General features: G+C 30.1%; 1 protein-coding gene across 1 annotated transcript in view; it reads right to left on the reverse strand.

Annotated features, from left to right (window-relative positions):
• Positions 1-9340: 9340 nt before the first annotated feature.
• The window catches only part of Smp_019280 (camp-dependent protein kinase regulatory chain,putative), a gene marked incomplete at both ends in the record, with an annotated part of 36052 nt that continues 28104 nt past the window's right edge, over positions 9341-17288 (reverse strand). The window contains 4 exons of the mRNA XM_018791974.1: positions 9341-9498; positions 10495-10563; positions 11671-11722; positions 14525-14909. Of these exons, the coding sequence (XP_018644881.1) occupies positions 9341-9498; positions 10495-10563; positions 11671-11722; positions 14525-14909 (664 nt within the window). The remainder of the gene's footprint in view (positions 9499-10494; positions 10564-11670; positions 11723-14524; positions 14910-17288) is intronic.

The following is a 17288-nucleotide window of genomic DNA, read 5'->3' on the forward strand; positions in this document are numbered from 1 at the left end:
TAGCGTGCTAGTGATGTCGACAGATATAAGTAGTATATGTCATCAATTTGAAATGAAATGCCTGGAGGCAGAAAGTTAAGAAGATCGAAGAAAAGAGGACGAGAAACATAATGGTTGATGTGGAACAAAAGAACAATTACTTCTGAGATGACTGACTGGTATTTGAAAAAGGAACAGTCAAGTTTGAGACAATTAGTTGACATTTTGCAAATGAAGTATTTACTGCATAGTTCCCAGATTTTACTAAGATTTTCTGTAATTTTGTATTCAATCACATTCGATTGTCCCCGCTTGCGTTCTCGTTCACTACAGTAGTAGTACAATGGAGTAATATCCTGATTGTTTTTGCAGGCATATACAGATTGATTGAACTTTATTCATAGTGAATGATAAATAAGCTCAGTAATTATTTTGTATGTAATTTTAACATGACAATAATTTGATATATAATGTCTTACGCACCTCTGAGGTATCCCACAATAGGACGAAACGGCCGTCCAGTGCTTCCAGGTTTTTCATGGTGGTGTAGCTTCAATTGAATCATGATCTCAACTATTTACTTTTTAAATTATTTCATTCCCTATACTCGAACAAGACTATAATGAAGTATGTTATGACTGGAATTTCAAGTATATTTCACTAGACTATTTCATTTAAAAGGATAACAATTAAATGTAATTATTCATCTTAATCATTTTTCAAATTGTCCACCAATTCATTGTTCAACCAAAATTATTTTATCTACTTATATTTAAAAAATAAAAATTGTTTATATTACTCATTATATAATAATTAAATGAATAGGATTTGATTTAATTTTTTTTAAATTTTGTTTTAAACAACCTATTTGAAAACTTTGAAAATTATCACTTTTCTTACAGATAATTAAATAATAAATAAATATCAATTTTAACAAGTGGAAATATATATGTATATATTCAATGTTATTGGATGATAATTTTGTCAAATCTTTATCAAGCTTGAAATTATTTTGAAATATTTGTTTATTTTAATAATTATTATTTGCTCAGAAAAAAGGGGTTTTGTGGAGACTATAGTAATTTAAATAGTTGAAATAATGAGTCGATTGAAGCTAGACCACCATGGAAAACCTGGAAGCACTGGACGGCAGTTTCGTCCTGCTATGGGACTCCTCAGAAGTGCGCATCCACGATCCCGCGTTTGCTCGATTTCATGGGTTGGTTGAAGTTAAACATTACCACACCATTGTATGCCGGGCGGCTCAGTGGTTCTAGAGATTAAGCGGTCGCGCGCTAAACCGACAGGTCCTGGGTTCGAATCTCGCGAGAAGGGATCGTAGGTTCGAACTGCTAAGGAGTCCTACAATAGAACAAAACGGTCGTCCAGTGCTTCCAGGTTTTCCATAGTGGTCTAGCTTCAATTGACTCATGATTTCAACTACAGGGAGACCATCAATGGGAGGATTCAAACAAACAATATGAAATGAATTTTTAGACAGTTTTATTAGGAGTACTGACATTAATAGAATGCTGATTTCTGATATTATTTTGTAACACTGGGACGTTCAGTGTCATCCAGGTCTCTTGGATCTTTTATCATTTACTATGTCACTTATATTAGTTCTCGATTTTTTAAAATTAATTTTGCTTCACTGAAACATCATGTCATGTTTCATTAATTCGTTTGCAGTTTCTACAATACACTAATGAGAAATAGTCATGAAATAATTGTCTTGTGATAATTTCATTGTGTACAAAAACGATATCGGAGAATATAGTTTAAGACAATTAGCTGTAACAGAAACTAGCAATTAAAACAAATTTTATTTTCAGCCTTAATTCACGAAAATTTAGAATCGATAGAGAATACTGGACCATTATTTTCAGTAATAATGCTTTATTCATTTATGTTTATAAAATTGAAATGTTTCATACAGCTTTCATATGGTTCACCATTGTGAAATATTTCAAATTTTTTCTTCATATTAAGTTTCAACTAGTATGGAGGTTTTTCAATTTTTCCTTCCCAAATCCATACTTCATATCGATCGCTTTCATGTTACTAGATAACTAGTCACATTTACAGCAATACACGGCTATAAGATAAATAACAATAAAATAAATACAACAATTATCTCAGTTCCACACATGAATGATAGTTATAAGCCTAATGAGAGCATAGTTTAAATAATTTGATAGACATTCACAAATTGCATGCCATATTAGTTGATTGAAAAACTGAACATGAAGATTATAGCTGTATTTATAAGACTCATTGTTTCAGATTGTGTGTACATAATGCGCCTAAACCCTATCTGAAAACTAAAGATGTCTTTCTAAACTAATTCCATTTATATAGTTGAGATCATGAGTCAATTGAAGCTAGACCACCATGGAAAACCTGGAAGCACTGGACGGCCATAGTGGTCTAGCTTCAATTGACTCATAATCTTAACTATTTAAAAATTACTAAAATCTCCTCAAAACCCCTTTCTGATAATTCTATTTGGTTCAGCATGAAATAATTGTGAATATAATATTTTTGTCTCAAATATGATACTATGATACTACGAACATGTTAAGTACTCAATAATATTTATAAATTTCCTCTTTTCATCAAACTACATAAAAGTAATGACCACATAACGTGCTGTGAAACACTTTGACGTTTACTTTATTTTATTATAGTTTTATAAATAATCCTCTTTTTTAATTGGTGTTACAACATTTATAACTTTTATTGATGTTTCAAATTCATCATTTCGATAATTTTTAAAACTTGAATCGATTTTTAAAAAAACCGATTTCAATTCGTATTGTTACTAGATTCTTTTTAGGCCTTTTGTTATCAGTTTTATAGTGTACTGAAACATATATGGTTGTTGATAGCTCAGATATATATATATATATATTTGCATTTATTGAAAAGAATCCAATATAAATAAATGAGTTAGCTGTATTCTTCAAACTGTCATTATAATATACTTATATAAAGCGTTTGTTCTCACTTCTAAAAAAAATTATTTTGTCAGTCATGTCAACAAGATTTGATTTAGGGCGTGGCGTTTCAGCGTCTTTCTATTGGGGTAGACATCGTTTTGATTTATTAATAATTTACTTATAGAAATTATAGTTGAATGTATATTGATAAATATATTCCATTAAAATAATTCATTTATTCACCACAAATCAAACAAAAATTAATAATAGCATAGATGATTGTAAATATATCATATTGGATCAGGAAGCTAGAAGCTATTTTTTCTTATTTATCCATCAGTATTTTATTCCCTATAGGATTTTATCAAATTTCGTGCTCAAAAATTTTTGTTTTCATTATGTCAACAAACTATTATTATTTCTATTATTACTATTATTATAATTATTATGATTATTGTTAAGCGAATACATTGTTTTTCTGGATCGTTTTCATGTATCCAAAATCTAGGATATCATTTGTTTGGTGAAATCTGTTTATAAAATGAACTGTCAATATAAAAATCACCTAACAGTTTTTTGAATCAAATATATTAAGAAATTCAATATATTGTTTCATTTATTAGAAATGGATAGATTATATGTTCAACATCAAAATACAAATCGTGAATATGACTATGTATCTATATTTAGGCGCATATAACCCTTCAACAATATTCCACAAAGATGGAACCAGAAACTAAGGCAGAAGAGAACTACGTATTCACTGAAAACAAAAGGAAAGTTTAATATATATATATATATATATATATATATATATATATATATATAGTAGCCAAAAATAACCTTGGCACAGAAAATTCAGCAAATTGAAAATGAAAACAATAAATCGAAAAATTAAAAAGTATTACAAACTGGAAAACATTTACAATGTGATTCCTGTTACAAAAATGAAAAAAGTATTTATTAATCAAAAACTCGATAACGTACGATCCTGTTAGCATGTTAATCATCATTCAAGCTATAAAGGTAATATTCAAATATATGATATTTATAATCCTTTCACTTGTAATCTTATTTTTATATTCCAGAAAATCTGTCAAACACATATCTTATTTAGACTTGTTTACTTGAATTACTCACATAAAGTCATTTGATTGTCAATATAGAATTTCAGAAAGTGTCCAGAAAGTTAAGTTAACGTCAAACGATAAATTTTCGCAAGACCATCGTTAGCTAAAATATTAAAGTGCCGCAAATAGATTTCCTTCTACATTGTGAAAGCAAAATTAACCATAACATTTGAGGATCTAAGGCAAATATATCCTTAATGAGTTTGAAATTCAGGTTAAACACGATTTATTTTAATGCTATCACATTTCACTTCAGGCTTGAGAAAGTTAGTCATTCGTAAGTACTTTTGTATTTGTAAAACAAATATAAAGGACAGTAGTCAGGTTTTTAACACTGAATAATCTTATAAGAACGCAGTTTTATATTGCTTGTATGATTATGCGATTATAATTTAACCCAGTTTTTCATTAACATCGACGAAATCTGATAAAGCTCGGTGGTCTAGAGGTTAAGCGTTCGCGCGCGAGACTGGAGGTTCTGGTTTCGAATCCAACCTGCGGGATCGTATATGAGCACTACTGAGGAGTTCCATACTAGGAGAAAAAAGGCCGTCCAGTGCCTTCAGGTTTTCAACGGTAATCTAACATCGATCGATCGATGATCCCAACCAAAACCGTTACCTATTTTGGTTACTGTATTTGTGTTACTTGTAAGTAGTTAAAGTAGACATACCCAAATATTTGTGTAGTCAGAGTGATTATTCTATCTACTACTGAAAGTTGATACGTTAGAATTTTTATTCTAAAAATATAACCCAAGATACAAATATTTACACTCGGAACGAAAGTAAACTCTACAAGTTGAGTCCAATTGCAGTTTTATGTTCACTACTTTGATAGCCAAAAAGCGAAATATTTAAAAATAATACATCTTTTGATTATTGTGTTGTAAACTAAAATTATCAGTCATGTAGCGACCTGTAAATTGATAAACCGACCAGATATCTTAATTAAGAAACTACAGCATTGTATACATTAAATATGTTGCTTTAAACAAGACATATAAACCTGTACTAAACTAATGTTCTGTACTGAGTAAGTCTTAGTCAACCAGTAAAAACTCAAACACCTTTAAAAGAGTATCTCAAGGAGAATAGACGGAATGAAGATATTATAATCCGAAGTAAAAAATAATGCATTCTTCCATATGGAACGGAAGACTATCCTGAGTCCGACCTTGATTTACTTATTACGCATTGATGAGTGTTATGTAACAAAAAGTCCTTAAACTACCTATTCAAACAACCAGATTGATTGAAATACCATAGTATATTCTTAACTTTAACACCTTTGGATGCCGGCTCAGTGGTCTAGAGGTTAAGCAGTCGCGCATGAGACTGATAAGTCCTGGGTTAGAATCTCGCGTGGAGGGATCGTGAATGCGCACTGCTGAGGATTTCCACAATAGGACGAAACGGCCGTCCAGTGCTTTCAGGTTTTATATGGTAGTCTAGCTTCAATTGATACATGAATTCAAATATAAAATCTGTTATTTCATAATCTCAAGTAACTTTTTATTTAAGACATGGAAACGGTCATTATTTTTTCGACCTGAAATCACTTCCTTAAAAAAAGGAAAATAAGAACACATTATTTAAACAATAATAAAACTGTTTTGATATAGAACGCGTTTTTTATGTGACTTACAAAATCGTCAGTATCCAAGAATAACTATTTATAACAACAGGAACTCTATTCTGCACATTATCTGGTTGTGCATCAATTTCGAGAAAGATGAAAGTTTCACATGCAAATCTCAAAGCACCTAATTTGAACCTGTTAACATAGTTATTACAAATGGGTTCGCTTGCAAGTTAACTAAAAACTGTAGTAGTGTCAAAATTATAAAGTCATTTGAAATACTCCTTCAGCAAAATTTGATTTTTTTTGGTAAGATCTATTGCTAACAAAACATTTGAACTAAACTTGGGCATTCAGAAGTAAACAGATAATCATTTGAATATATCACTCCCTAATTCACCTTAAATACACAGTCAATTTATGCATCATCTAATCTAAATATGTTGAAGCTCATCGTATGATTTCTACTCAGAGATCTCCAAAATGTTGTGTAAATCATCAAGATATATTGTTAAAATTATGGTGTGACTCATTGTGTCAATGTTCCGGTCTTGGTTGATTCCTATCTCACATGCTCATTCTGAACCAATGCTTGAATGATCTGGTTTACAGATAAACTCATCGACAACTTTTGATATTTTATGTCCTCACAGTTAGTTTGGGTTACGTGACAATTCAATATGTTTTGTTGTTTCATTTATTCTCACTAAACGCATTGGAGTTTTTTTTACATTATACTGCAAACTTGAAACGTGTTTCTTGCTTTTGCTAGCCTTACACACAGAAATTGACATATTGCCGAATACATGTCGTGATAATGGTGAATTAATTGGTCAACGTAAAGGTTTAAAATTAATTTATTTTCAAATCTTCCTCAGAGGAAAAAAAACTCCAGTGTACTTATTTATAAATGAAAGTTTCTAGCAAGCTCAATGGACATATAAATTATCAAATATGCTTCTCTACTTGCGAACGTTGTAAATATCTTCTTACTTACTTACACCTATTACTCCCAATGGAGCATAGACCGCCGACCAGCATTCTTTAACCCACTCTGTCCTGGGCCTTCTTTTCTAGTTCTATCCAACCTTTGTTCATTCTTCTCATGTCTGTCTCCATTTCTCGGCGTAATGTGTTCTTTGGTCTTCCTCTTTTCATTTGACCTTCAGGATTCCATGTGAGGGCTTGCCTTGTGACGCAGTTGGGTGATTTCCTCAATATTTGTCCTATCCACTTTCAGCGCTTTTTCCTCCGCTGAAATTTGGTTTGTTCTCTTCCACAATAGGTTGTTGCTAACAGTGTCTGGCCATCGGATCCGAAGTATTTTGCGTAGAAAACTGTTAATAAACACTTGTATCTTCTGGATAATGGCTTTCGTAGTTCTCCACGTCTCCGCCCCATACAGTAGAACTGTCTTGACATACGTATTGAAAATTCTAACCTTGGTGTTGGTTGACAGTTGTTTTGAGCTCCAGATGTCCCTCAGTTGTAAATATGCTGCTCTTGCTTTACCGATCCTCGCCCCCACATCTGCATCTGATCCACCGTGTTCATCAATGATGCTGCCTAGATATGTAAAGGTTTTCACATCCTCCAGAGCTTCTCCGTCAAGTGTAATTTGATTGGTGCATGTTGTATTGTATTGGAGAGTCATGCTTTTCCCTTTGTGTATATTGAGACTTACTGCTGCTGAGGCTGATGCTACACTGGTCGTCTTCTCCTGCACTTGTTGTTGCGTGTGTGATAGAAGAGCCAGATCATCTGCGAATTCTAAATCATCCAGTTGCATCCTGCCTGTCCACTGTATCCCGTGCTTCCCTCCAGATTTCGATGTCTCCATGATCCAGTCGATCACCAGGAGAAAGAGAAAGGGTGTGAGTAAGCAACCTTGCCTAACACCGGTCTTTACCTCGAACGAGTCAGTGAATTGTCCTCCATGCACGACTTGAAAGTTCGTCACAATTTTAAGTACTATAACATTTTATAGCAGGTAAAAACTCAAAATATCTAATTATCTCTATAATATGAGGTTTCACTGAAATATATTTGCTTTTTTTATATTTCGATTACTATAAACCATATGCATCAGCTCAAAAACTGACGTGGTCATTTGTAACAGGTGATTAGAAAAGAGTTCGCAATCAATGCCCAAATAATTGTAATCATCAAAGCAACTTACAGATTGTAAGAAATGTTTTATCTCCAACCAAAAAGAATGACAGAGATGCATTACTAAAACCATTAACAACTTAAAAATTATTCGTATTGGATGTTTAGTCTTTCCAACTATATATACATATATATATATATATATATATATATGTATATATATATATATATATTTGTAATACCTACACCTTTCCAAACACCAGTTCTAAATACGTCACTTAAGACATTTCGGTATTTTCTAAATTAACAATGAAAAAGCTTTTATAATGATGCACAGTCTGATAAAAATAAAAACCAATGAAGTTATAATCGATTAAACTTGTTTGATTATTACACAAAGCATTCTAGTAACAATAACACACAGCTAACAATATTATAATCATACTTTAAAAACTAAATGAAATAACTTTAACACAAGAGGTATATGAGTATCTTTTAGTTTAATTAGAAAATTTTGAGCCAGTAAAATATGGAACTACATAAAATCTATTTATAGCTGTACATTTCAAAATGAATAAACTAAAAACACTCCAGAAAGCAAATATTGTTCATTGTCCAATAAAAGATAAATAGGAGATAAAAACATTACCGTGCATTCACACACATACACACAATCAAACATATAGTTGGCAGATAAAAAATTCGAGAAAGTTTACTTTAGGATCATAATTGTATAAGTATGAAGTGTCAAAATAAGTACCATAAACTCTTTCTCATTATTAAACAATAGTCCATCATTTAACTGTCACAATGTCAACTCAAAAAAGAAGAGATTTGTAAAGTTAATAATAATATCACTAAATGATTATTGACTAATAATTGGTAATTATAATCAGAAATAAATAATAATAATAATTAATTAATATGATAATTCTCATCTGATGTATTTTTCAATGTACTAAATAAATTCAGTTAGTATACAAAAAAAGTATTAAGTGAAATGCAATGAAATTCTAATAAATAAAATTTAATAAGTAAATATTTTTAAATTTTTTTTTAAATTTTCAATTATATCTGTTGTTTAGGGATAAATTCTTTTTCTTTTCATCAATTTTTGTCACCTGTTTTACCTTTTACACACTTTTTCTATTCTAAATTAAAGAGAAAAAAATACCCCCAATGATCAGTTAATTATTTACATTGTGCAAGAATCGATAAAGGTTGTTAAATTATCAGGAAAAAAACATAATTAATCAAACTATTTTGTAAAGTATTTCATAGAATTCGTATGAAAATAGTATATGATTATAAGTAGTATTTTGAGTAAGTAGTTTAATAGACCAACAATATGATAATAATAATAAAACATCAGTTTTTAAAATAGATTCGTTGATCGAATATAAGTGTAAATAGTGAGAATAATCACATTAGAGACATTGTAAAAAGATAATGAAAACGGTAAATATTTATATTCATAAAAGATACAGAAATTCATCAGTAAAACATTGGGGACACGATCATTTACGTAAAAGATTTATATAAAGAAATTATTGAGAACAGACAATTCATTATAGTTGACATATTTTTTTCTTTTCGAAATTACTGCTCGAATTCTACGAATTTCGCCAATGAAGGATTATTACGTATATCATCTGGTCTCAAAGTTTCAAGTAGTTGAGTACGATAGCGTCCCATTTCACGTTGCATAATTTCTATACATGGTCCCATAAGTCGCTCAAAACTTGATACATCCAGAACTAATATATAGTGATAAAGGAAAGAAAGAGAATACTGACAGAAAAACTCAAAAGATAAATATTTTACAAATTCCATAGACAACGTAACGAGCAGAGAGAAAATATGGAAAGTGACATATATTTTAATTAACTGAGTGAGCACGGCTATGTAATGTAAAATCTTTCACTTTTTAACATTTGTTAGTGCAATAATATATATCAACAAAGACTGATCGATTGCAGTTCACGATGACAACTGACTATAAATCACAAACCTTAACTGATACCTTCACATTAGTTCAGAAAATTGATGACTATCAAAATTCGGCCCAGTGGATATTAGGCTGACGTTAGAAGCCATACGTACTCGTTCAAATTTACGTCCGTGCAACAACATTGAGATCCAAGTATATCTATATGAAAACCCTTTAATAAGGCGAAAAGTGTATCCAGTATTCCACTGTTAACCGTGTTATAACTATGTTAAAATACTCTCTACGCAACAAGTTAATTAATGTAAAATTTAGAACTTTCCTTATGCGAATGACTTTGAAGGACAGAAGCCCTTGAAATCTATCAAAAGAATGTCATTCATTCAGATCCACTACAAGTTTCATAAGCAACTGTTATGATCTTTGATTCAACTCAGCTATTGATAATCATTCAAAAGTTTACAATCCACTAGCTAGATTTATAAAAAAATTTGATTGACTAAATAAACTTTCGGAAACAATTTTGAAGTACTCAAATGAATGAAAGAGATTTATTAGTCATGTGTTTTTTGTGAGGTATACCTTGACAATTTTATTAGTTATGATTTGTTTAACATCGAATATGCCTTAAAATGTCATTTAGAAAAAAATATGCATCATACAACTAAATTATCATAAGAACGTTCACTTAATGACTACTTGATAAAGCCTTGAAATTATAAACTCGTTAGACAGTAAAAATGGTTTTTTTCTAGAATAATCAAAACATATATAAACTAACAAGACTTTTCAAAATTTAACGTACCTGCAAGTTTTGTTCTACCAACAGCACGAGCTGATGCCTTCCTCGGTTCATGTAAAATTAACGCTAATTCTATATGAAAAAGACAAAATATATTACTTATTATAACGTTATCAGAAATTACAATATCCAAGTCAAATATTTTAACAAACTTTGATTCTTATGAACAAGCCTTTAGAGTGAAGTAAAGACTATTCTCTGAAAGCAAAACTGTAGAATAATATAAATCACAAGCTGGTTATATGCTTCATTTACTAAAATTTGTCAAATTATTAGCATATTATGCCTTTAGTGTGAAGATACAATAAATTTGTCCGTACAAAGTCATAACATTTAACTAATATAAATTATAAACGAATCTCTAATGAACAAAAGTGAACCTTATCAATTGAATGAATAAAGACTAAATAGCGAAAGCTTTCTGTCTAAAATTCTATTGTTATAGTGAACCTTAGAACATTTATTTAGAAAGAGATCAAGTTATCTAGTTTTTCATAAACACATGTAGGTTCTTTCTAAAGGACAGTCTTGATGACATTTCCTTAATTCATCTTTCCTTAATACCGTTTGGTGTTAGTTGATTGATTGTAATCGCTTTTTGCATTATTTTGCTACATGAACCAAGGCCATTCAGTGTCACAATAAAAACAATTGTTCTTTTTCAAATATGACTTCTGTATGGAATACATATTTATCCTCAAAGTTTCGTCTTCTCTATTAGCGTATAGATTGCTAACGTTGAATTGTTGTTGTGTGACGGGCATCCAGTCTATCATAACTTCCATTCGTAAGATCCTATTAGAAAAATCCCCAATTAATCTTAAATAAAATTTAATATGAGCTAACAGAAAACTCAATACTTTAATCATTAGTGTAAAGATTTAACAGAATATCAGCAAATTAACTAAGCTACATTTACACTCTTTTAGATATCCTTGAAAAACATGCAACTACGTCTCTGAAAAAAAACCACGAGATTTTCAGAATACAAGCATGATTGAATAATGACTAACTATATATTGTGATGTACATTATCACTATATGCACTCTTTAATGATAAGTGCTTAAAGCTATTATACTGACGTTTTAAAATATAACGAAAAATTATCCATAGATTTTAAGAAAAAAGCTAAAAAAATATCTACATTATATTGAAACATAATACAATAATGTACATACCACCAAAATAATCATTCTTCTGAAGCTGTTTGAGTACGATTTCCTCTCCTTTCTATTGGCGAAAAAAAATCACTTTATTAAACTTATTAAAAAAATAAAAACTTAGTAAGACTTTTCCACTGGAATGCAATTCTAACCTATTTGCATATTTAGAAATATTTGCTTATTCATTCAAACTTCTTTCAAAATAAGGAACCTGTTTTTGATGATAACAACAAATACTGAATTGCTAACTAATTGATTCTCTCCGTGTACTCCTCTATAAATAGGAAAAAAAATTCACAAATGGTTTTGTAAAACATATTCACATCCATTGTTATATCTGAATATCAGGCCATAAATCTAAATCATTATCCTAGTATCATTCAGAATTGTCAGATTCTCTGAAACCATACCCTACCGACGCGTATTGTATCATCAAAAATTAGGAATAAATGAAACTTTTTTGTTTTTTGTCACTTAAGGAAATAGTTACTTAAATCTCCAAATCAGTTTTAAGCGACAAACAATTTAGATAGTTCTCTTGGGTAATGGTATACAATGCACTACCCTATCTAGTTATGCTACAGTTTCATTATAATTAACCAAATCAGTTTTCTAATATAATTTTACATTGCTTAAAAACCCTATTACACCAATGGTGCCACGTTTTATGATTTCGTAAAAACGTTTAATTTGGTATCTAATTTAATTAATAAAGATAGTTGAATGAGAAGCGATATAGTAAAAGCTAACTGTCAAACCTTCTGTACAATGAGATCCGTCATTGAATTATCAGAACTAAGTTAAGCACCAAATAAGTTTTCTGTATAGTTACCAATACTTATATAAATGAGGTAAACTGAAATTATTTGTATCCTTACGAAAACGAATTTATTAGCTAACAGAAACACACAGGTTTTCCATGGTGGTCTAGCTTCAATTGACTCATGCTTTCAACTAAGAAACACATTTAGTACAAAATAGGAAAGTTGTAAAATGACACTATTTGCTGACAAATATTGCGAATGTATCTTCTCAAATACATTACTTACTCATGGAAATTTACCATTAAAATTCTGAGTGTGCATTCACTTGTAACTTCATTAAAAAATATCATTGAAAAACCATTTTTTTAATAATAAAGATCAATTCAAATAAATACTACACACATAATACAACTATACTCCATGCTAAGAACAATTTTAAATTGTGCTAGATTTGACAAACAAAAACTCCTTATTGGCTTTTATCTTTTTAATAGCCATATATGGTGTGAAAGTTGTTTGCATTTCAACTAGTTTCTAGTTTTTATGTCATGGATCATAGCCAATGTTCAAGACATTACTCTCTTTTGTAAATGTGACAATGACACCTGAAATTCATAGGATATTACACAACCACATTTAATAGTTCTGAATTCAAGATCGAATACAACTTCTAAAATAGATATATTATAATAAACAATCTGGTCAGTGCCAAATTTATTTGAACATATCATGTTCAATCCTTTTAGTGGTAATTACAAATTTTAAAACCAACATTGTAAAGGTCTACATAACATTTAAATAAGCACTATAAGGATAAACATTATATATATATATTCCCCCACCAGAAAACTGGTTAATTATAAAATAAAATAACCAACTGTTCAGCCTAATCATTAAACAAAATAAATAAAATCATTTTTCTTCAACTAGTCGAAATGATTTACAAACTTTGATTTTGTGCAATAAAACTGATGATTAAACAACTAAAGCACCAGTGTATTCTTTATCAAAGACGAAACAAAGTTGAAACATGTTAAGTATTAGTTATTTTAGAAAATCAATAATTACAATTCCCTATCTCAATTGAAGATAAACCACTGATTCTCTTAATACTGAAATTATACCAGTCGTTCAAATGAAGCTGAGGACAGAATAGTAAATTTTAATTATCTGAGACCTTTTCTTGTCCAATATTTAGTTGTTTAACGAAAATGTTGCTTTCCAATGATTTTATTTCCAAAAATGTACAATCAAATACATGCATATTCTTTGTCTATAGTGATAATGTAAAATATGTTTGTTAATAACAACAATCTTTGGGATGCATTAAAAAAAGCGGAAAAATCCGTTATTTTAGTCCAGAAACTGAAAAGAGAATTTGGCGACAGGTTGGAAAAAAGGCATAACAATGGTTGCAATGATAAAATATCACATGAACACGGATTATTCGATGAAAAGAGACATATCCTTCTGAATCATCAACAGGGTAAATAGAAACCAGAAAGAAAAGAGATAGTACACATTGGTTTGGCACTTTGTATCGTTGATCTCCTTGCTATACACGTATAGAAAACTCATATTGTGTATGAAAACAAAAATCACTTGTAATTTATACAAACTACATCCTTACTCTGTTATGTTTCTAAACCGGAATAGATTTATTTTCATGACATTTTTCTCCGCTACTATTACGGTTTCAAATTTGTTTTATCATATCTACCGAACTTTAATGAGCTTTTATGGGACATGGTTAAATTTTTAATCTGTAAACAATGGTATAATCAGTATCTCAATAAGAATGGAACATTTTTGCTCGACAATTTATTTTGTTAAAACAACTGATAAGTTGTTATTATCAACAATCAAATAATGAAAATGGCGTTAAACATATATCCCTAGTTATTTAAACTAGCTACATGTAGGTGGGGTCAAAAGAAACAAATAATTTGTACTTTTTGAAACAAAATCGATCGACGAGGGAAAAAGTAAGATAATAGTGATTGGAACACTTTACATTATAATAAACTTAATTCAGTAATATTACATAAAGGACAAATTATCAATATTGATAAAGAAAATATACAAATAATGAGAATATTTCTTACAGAGTTCTTGGTAGAAATTACAACACATCCCTCCTCAATAAAGTACATTTCTTCTCCCGGTTCACCCTCTTGAATAATCCATGCCCCATCGTCATAGGTATGACTCCCAAGTGCATCCGCCAAATTAGTACGTTCGTATGCACTTAAACTCCCTAAAAGCGGAACTGAAGACAGAAAGTTTTCATAAAGTTGACGTTTTAAAAATGCCTGTCGCAAAACTATATGTTGGAACGTTGTTCTATCCAAAGCCCATAGTACACCATCCGTTTTCGCTATAATGGTAGCCGCTCGAGGAGTGTTATACATAAGTGCTAGTTCCCCGAAAGAACCCGATCCAGCATAACTTCCTACTATATCCCCATTTATGATTATGTCATAGTTCCCACTAAAATGAAAACAAACCAATTTATTTTTTATTAGCAAACAAAATACTTTAATGTACATATTTTCTCATAATAAATTAGAAATAGTCTCTTTTATAAACAAATAATTTGGTCGCAGAAACACTATCACTAACAACATATCAACACAATTAAAAAAAAGGTGAATCTTTACCTGTACAGATGAGTAGTTTAATTAACAAGAAAACATGATACAAGATAAATGAATAGAAGTTTCTTCCTATTTTTAAAACTATGAATATTTTTAATTGATTATAAGCTAAGTTGACAACTATATCATCAGTTAACAGAAGTGATAATCTTCAGTGAATTCTGAGACATAACACATCAAAACTCTGTTAAAAGAAAAAGTGATCCGTTTCTAAGGAAGAAAGTAATGGACAATTTTTCTATCTTACGTGTGGTTACATATAAACGAAGCCTTAAAATACTTTTATAAGGTTAGATCAAAGGCATAAAGAATTAAATTAATGACTCTGGATATTGCAAATAACATTATTTCGTGTATTGAGTTATGGGTAGCATAGCGTAACTTTAGTAAAACATAAGTTTTACAGCTATATAATTCAACCAACACTAACAAATTATTTTCGAGCTTAAATAATGGAAGGATAAATCTTGTAGCAGAATATCAACTGAATTTATTCAAGACGTTTTTTGATATATTGTATAAGTATACTTGTTTCGTTCTTAGTGATTAATACTATAGTTTTAGGTTGTAAGCAAATGGAAAGAATCCAAGATAAAATAAATGAACTTGTGTTACACTGCTTAAAATATTTAATCTTTCTTTATTCACGTTTATAATTGTGAAAAAATGTGTGAAAATATTTGTGAGATGATAATACACTAGAGTTATTGAAAATATTTATATTATTTTATTATTATTATTAATGCAATGAGTTAGGATAAAAATATAATTCAATTACGAACAGGGAAAATGTATGAATTTAACAACGAATTGTGATCTATCTACATGTATCTCAGTTGAATAACTCTACTTTTTCATCACAGAAGGTCTGCATAATTTATTTAATTCAAATTTATTTCAAGAATGGATTTATAATGATTCAAAGGATTTACACGTATTGTGAGACGTGAAAATCCTTAGTTCAATCTGTAGATTTCATACTAAAAATAAACATCTGTTCAGTTCCCTTTGGTTTCACTAGATGTCTGGTTAATGACAGTTTGTGATGTACACTAACTCGAATTCTTGTTCTTCATTTACGTATTCAAAACTGTCTAGAAACTTTATCCCATATATATATATATATATAATTGTGAATAAATTCCAAGGTAATCCCTTTGTAATCTACCGATAACGTCTATAGAATACTTTTAAACAATTAAGTAATCTAACCTAAGAAACATGTACATTTCTATACAGTCCAAAATATGTACACTAATTATCGATTATATTTTATTAGCTAAAATTTACAAAAATATATACGCCTCAAATTAATACACACTAATTAAATCAGTCCATTATTTGTAAACATTAGTAAAATAAAAAAATAGTGTATTTTATAAACAACCAATAACATTTTTTATACAGTGCATATTATAAATTAAAATTATTAGGTATAATTCATAGTTGAAATCATGAGTCAATTGAAGCTAGACCACCATGCAAAACCTGAAAGCACTGGACGGCCGTTTCGTCCCATTGTGCGACAACTCAGCAGTACGCATCCACAATTCCGCACGCGAGCGAGATTCGAACCCAGGACCTACCAGTCTCGCGCCAGAGAGCTAAACCACTACACCAGTGAGCCGGCATCCGATGGTGTTAATGTCTAACCTCAACCAATCCACGAAGTTGAGCAACCATTCACCAATTGTCTTCAGTGCGTTGATATCTCACAACAGACGTGGTTGAACTCCACTGGTCACTGCTTCCCACTAGAACTCCAGGAAATATCTCTTGAAGTAGGTCACTAGTGAGCATCGTCATATGTTAATTGTTATTCAGTTTGAACAATGATAATTATAAATTTCATTGTAAAGTTCTTTTATTTTATAAATGGAATATTTAATAGTGAAACGGTCAACGACAACAACAACACCAAAAAGAAACATGTACCAACAACTTGTTCCCCGAATTCAATTTAATTCATGACATCTTTCTCAGTATAAATTAAGAAAATCAAACATTTTGATGAATAAAAAACGTAGAAAAAAACAAACAAATCAATTTATTAAAAGAAAAAAAGAAAAGCAAAGTATACATAATTTATACGAATATTAGTCAAGGTTAGAACGAATAGCTTGACAAAAATTGGGCGCCGAGCATAAAGAAGTTATTATATATGAAAAATTATATTTGAAATAGTCTCAGCGATTGAAATTTAAATAATTCC

This window comes from Schistosoma mansoni (genome assembly GCF_000237925.1).
Source record: "Schistosoma mansoni, WGS project CABG00000000 data, chromosome 1 unplaced supercontig 0010, strain Puerto Rico, whole genome shotgun sequence".
Classification (NCBI taxonomy): Eukaryota; Metazoa; Platyhelminthes; class Trematoda; order Strigeidida; family Schistosomatidae; genus Schistosoma; species Schistosoma mansoni.